This window comes from Stylophora pistillata, chromosome 1, assembly GCF_964205215.1.
Source record: "Stylophora pistillata chromosome 1, jaStyPist1.2, whole genome shotgun sequence".
Classification (NCBI taxonomy): Eukaryota; Metazoa; Cnidaria; class Anthozoa; order Scleractinia; family Pocilloporidae; genus Stylophora; species Stylophora pistillata.
Genome location: NC_142519.1, coordinates 917,291 through 922,500, shown reverse-complemented (window position 1 = coordinate 922,500; position 5,210 = coordinate 917,291). Strand labels below are relative to the sequence as shown.

The 5,210-nt window shown below is 38.1% G+C and overlaps 1 protein-coding gene across 1 annotated transcript; it reads left to right on the top strand.

Annotated features, from left to right (window-relative positions):
• Window positions 1–1,178: 1,178 nt before the first annotated feature.
• LOC148740728 (uncharacterized) lies at window positions 1,179–1,673 on the top strand. Its single transcript, XM_088741794.1, has one exon. It carries the CDS (start codon window positions 1,179–1,181, stop codon window positions 1,671–1,673), a length of 495 nt encoding a protein of 164 aa, XP_088597920.1.
• The last annotated feature ends 3,537 nt before the right edge of the window (window positions 1,674–5,210 follow it).

Below are 5,210 nucleotides of genomic sequence, written 5' to 3'. Positions count from 1 at the left end.
CGAGAAGTTCTGCCTTCAAGAATCAATGTCGAAGTAGAATATTTGTGGCAGCCATCCACTTTTTCAAGCTCAGGGCCTTGATAAGAATGGCGTCTTCACTCTCAAACTTGCCCTTAACCACAACATTGCAAAGCAGATGGACGTTGGATCTAAATCATCAATGTTTAAATTTGTATCCATCTCTGAAGTTGAGGGTTGTCCTTTCATCGGCGAGTCAAACAACGCTTCCCTGCTAGATTTAGGTTTTGCATGTGCGGGGGAGCGGACACGCAAACTCTTTCTACCTAGAATTTTTCCTGTCGGTGTTGAGAACTTTCATTTCGACGAATCATCACGGAAATCCGGACATTGAGAAGCGGTCTTATTCAACAATTCATCAAACTGGCAAAAACTCTTTGCTTTTCTTGCAAAAGGAAGGCATATAATTTGAGTTATGTGCGACTTATTTTCGAAGTGAAAACCGACCGTTCTAAGGTGATCGGTGGAAACACACTGAAAATCTTCCCTTTGAGTCTGATTGAAAATTTTTACAAAACTCTTGAAGCCACTTCAAAATTTAATTCTTAAATCTACTCTACAAAACCGGCAAACTACGTCTTCTGGATCAACTTTTGGCTTTCTCTCCCTCCTAGATTTTGATACCAGATTCTCCTTGTTGTCTGACATTTCTCATTCACGTAGAGCAAGTTTTAGTTGTTATTTTGACATTTTGCATGGTTGACTGAGTTCTCGCTAACAGCGCTTTCTGATTGGTTAATTTTAAGAGGCGCTGATTGACGTATGCAAGACGATATGAATATGAAAATAGGGGACGTTTCGTTAGTTAGGGGGGTCTGTAGCAAGCCCTCCCTCTCCCCTCCGCACATTGCGCTCCCCCAATCCCCCCTCCTTTCCCCCAGGGCTTGCTTCGCAGGCTATAACTGATCCCCCTATTAGGTTCTGCAATATTTTTATGTTCCCCTTCCCTCATTGGCAGTTAATCAATAGGTAGTTAACTGTCTGCAGCCCCCCCCCCTCTTAAAATCTTTTGACGACGACTGATATCCCTCCTTTCCCCTTTAAAACGATGTATCCCCCAAAAAAATCCACGTGATGTAAAGAAGCCAATAGAATCGCGCGGAAATCAATGGGTGGATTATGTTGCGTAAATAAATCCCTTCAAACGGTTGCGGGCTGGTATGTCAGCTTATAATGATAACATGCTTTTCCAACAAGATTTGGATAAACTTGAAGAATGGAGCAATGATTGGCAAATGAAGTTTAATTGCGACAAGTGTGAGGTAATGAGGATATCCCACTCCAAAGACAAGTCAATTCCACAGTACAACTTGCTAAATCAGCCTTTAAGGGTAGTGAGCGATACAAAGGATCTTGGTGTACACTTAACATCTAACCTTTCATGGTCACTACAAGTTGAAAAGTGTTCAAAGAGAGCAAATGCTATCCTAGGATTTCTAAAGAGAAATGCTGGTACTAAGAACTCAAAGATCTTCTCCATGCTATACAAATCCATGGTTCGTCCTATTCTTGAATATTGTGCACCAGTTTGGAGTCCGCACTTGAAAAAGGACATTTATGTTCTGGAGGGAGTTGAAAGACGCGCATCCAGGTGTGCCCTTGGCGAAAACGGCAAAGACCTGTCTTATCAAGAAAGATTGGATATTCTACGTTGACCTACCCTAGAGAAGCGAATAGAGTATCTATCACTGGTGGAATGTTTTAAGACAGTTCATAGTTTAAATGGTCTAAATCCATCTTTGTTTACTCTCGTCCTCTCCGCTCTAGCTAATCATTGTTACAAATTGAAATTCAAATCAGCTAGATTAAATTGTTACAAGTACTCATTCTTTGTCAGAATCGTAAACCTGTGGAATAAATTACCTAAAGACGTAGCTGAAGCAGAATCTCTGCGAACATGTAAGACCAAAGTCAAGATTTACCTTTTCAAATAATATTAAACAACAACAAACATATGAAACATATGTATGAACTGCGGTTATGAGACGTATATGTGAACGATCCTTCGCAGTAAAGCACTATTTGAGCAATAGTGAAAATCAGACCTGAAAAAAATTTTCAGGCCTGTACGGGATTCGAACCACTGACCTGTGGTTCGAATCCCGTACAGGCCTGAAAATTTTTTCAGGTCTGATTTTCACTATCGCTCAAATAGTGCTTTACTGCGAAGGATCGTTCACATATACGTCAAATAATATTGTAAACAGTTTTTATAGTAAGTATTGTATACAGTTAAATTGCAACTTAATGTTCTTTTATTTGTATATTTATATAGATATTTAACTAGATGATTATTTTGGAAACACCCTCGATAGGGCTAACCTCTGTCTCCCTTTCTTTCAAATTATTTAATTTGTGATTTGGTTGAATGTCCGAGGCGGCGAGATTGTCATAAAAACTTCACATTTGCCCTTGGAGCTTTGCCTCTCGGTCAAATATTCATTTTAAAGACAAACTCTTAGGCCCGAACGTTTAAAACTGACTTACCAGCCGCCTGAACGGGTTTTGCTGTCTCGCCCGAAATACATGAACACGCTCTGATCAGTGAAGTCTTCAGGGAGGATTGACTATAACTTCGAGCGAGAAATCGCCAAATATTGGCTTTATGGGCTTTATTGGCTTCAGGAAAAACACCAAACTAAGCTTTATGGACTGGAGGATTGTGGGATATTATGACGGCAGTCCTCTTGTCAGCACTTGAATGTTATTTAAAAAAAACATTAAATATTTGTTGGGAAAGAAAACATTCGAAGTCATTGCCAAAGCGCGTGACAAATGATTATAATGAAAGCAAAGTCCGTAGGAACTGAAAGCCCTTTTATTGAAGATAATATTTAATATTCATTTGTAAATTAGGATTGATAGGTAGTTTTCCTATTGTAGACAATAACCAACGCATTTGTGTAAATTAGGACTAAAAAGCCTTCTCGGAGCCCTTATAAAGATTATTTCATTTCATTTCAGGCTTCAACTGGTTGCCACGCCTATAACTCGCTAAATTGGGGAAGAAAAAGTGATATTGTGACACAGGAAATAAATTTGGAAACACAACGATAGCATAAGTCCAGGATTTTACGATACTCGTGATTATAGGGAACTGAAGTACTTGTTGCGCACGGCGAACTTGGCAAAAAACCATTGTAGAATGTGATGAGAGGACAGAACTTCTTGAGAACTTTAAAGTGCTGAAATTGTGGTGATCGGTTTTTGATCGGTTGATCGACTTCGCCCGCAATGCACTCTGGTTGAACGTGGTCCCTTAGGTTTCTCTGTGACCCTAGCGCAGCATTTTCTGTTCTATTAAAAATATCCACTTTATGGAATAATGATACAATTTGAAGCAAGTTTTGTGGAGGAGACGTATGAGAAGCGTTACTAAACTAAAATTGTAAATTCGATTTGATCTCGCCTTGGACTGAAAGAAATGATTATCAATGAAAGATACAAAGATCACCATAGTGAAAACCTTAAACAACGCTTTAAGTTAAAAATGAGACAGCTTTTCATAACAAGATGATTAACAAGCATGCAAGGTAAAGGTATCGCTTGCTACGCTTTAAAACAAAACATACGAAAAATTTTCATCATGAACAACTGCATTAGGCCCTCTCTCTAACTAGAAAGTTCAACAACAACTAAGAAAACTGCCCCTTTTTATTCTAGTACATCAAAGCCATCAAAGCGCGTGCCATGAGAGCAGCGACGCTGACTTTCTGTAGCGTGGCAGCGTTACACAGGTCACCAGAGCAGCAATCCAGTTCACATTTTCCCTTGCTTTTACAGAAGTCGGGTGAGCTCAGGTCAGTATTGCAAATTTCTTTAGTCATGCAGCCTTTCCATATGGTGCAGTGAATGCAACTTCTTCTTTTTAGTCTGCAGATCTTTCAAGGCAGAGATCAAAACCGGCAGGACAATCCATTTCTATTTTAATATCTTTTCAGTCATCCTAGCCTTTGGTGGTCAAACATTTGTAACACTTCAAGCCGAATCCTGAGGTAAAAAAAAAACACATGTTGATCTTTTTAATACATTGGCATCTCTTCAGATTAAGTTTGTGTTACGAAATGTTATGCGAAAGTGTTATGAACGTTAAAGAAATAGCTGTATGCTATTCACTTGATTCATAGAGATGTTTAGATGAAGAAAACAACGGGACTCTTGATCTTGTCCTTAAAAATTGAGACGAATCATTGAAGAATTAATTCTGCAAAACAAAGGGGAGGAAACGACTCATAATAAGCTGTGTAAAATATTCCTCCACTAACATTGTAACATTGTAGTTTTTCGGTTGTAGCAACAATGCAACACAACCGGAACGACAAAAAGCACCATAAAGTCTAAAAGAGGGTATGGATGGGGGATTACAAATGTCAGCTGTCAGTTAAAATTTCGGCCATTTATCAGTTCTCAGTTAGATTTCAGGCCATTTGTCAGTTGTCAGTTAAACAACTGTTAATAAAAAACTTGGCGAGTTAATAATTACCTCCCGACCCTATTTTTGGCGAAAAAGGCACACATAACATAAACTCAAAAATGGAGTCGAAAATTGATACAATAAGAACTATTTTTTTCAAATCTGGAATGAAATAGTTCCAAGATCTTCCAAGTGACTTTCTGTCTTTGTTTGAAGGGTGTTGAAGTAAGTTACAACTCTTCTGCACACAAACTTTCGATTGCCCGTGCGCAACATTGAAGCATTCCTTTTCAACTAATTAGCCGGTCAAAATGTTGGAAAGAATATTGTCAGAAAGACAACAAACTTGTGAAGAGACTTCTTGCACAGTATGTTAGTTCTATGTTTTGTTTTACAGTGCGTCGATTGCGATTGGCGCCGATGAAATGATCGGAAAGGAGCGTACTTTTGTCTTCTTTTTAGTTAGGTTATTAGAGATATCTACTGTTTGCGTACCTTAATAAACCAAGCAAAAATGGGCGCGAACTGGCCGCCCGGATCTAGAAAACTGTAATTGGAGTAATAATAATAATAATAATAATAAATAATAAAATCTTTATTACCGTGTCAATGTATTTAGCTCATAGAGCTAATTGGGGACACCTACTTTTACTAAATTAATAAAAAAAAACTATGTACAGTATCATAATAGGTAACAATACAGCCGATAAACTATGCATTAAAATTTTAAAATATTTAGAAATATCAACAGTGTTCAGATAACATAAAAATACTTGTA

Excerpts from the sequence above, each read along its gene's own strand:
- LOC148740728 (XM_088741794.1), top strand. The coding sequence starts at position 1,179 with ATGTCAGCTTATAATGATAACATGCTTTTCCAACAAGATTTGGATAAA.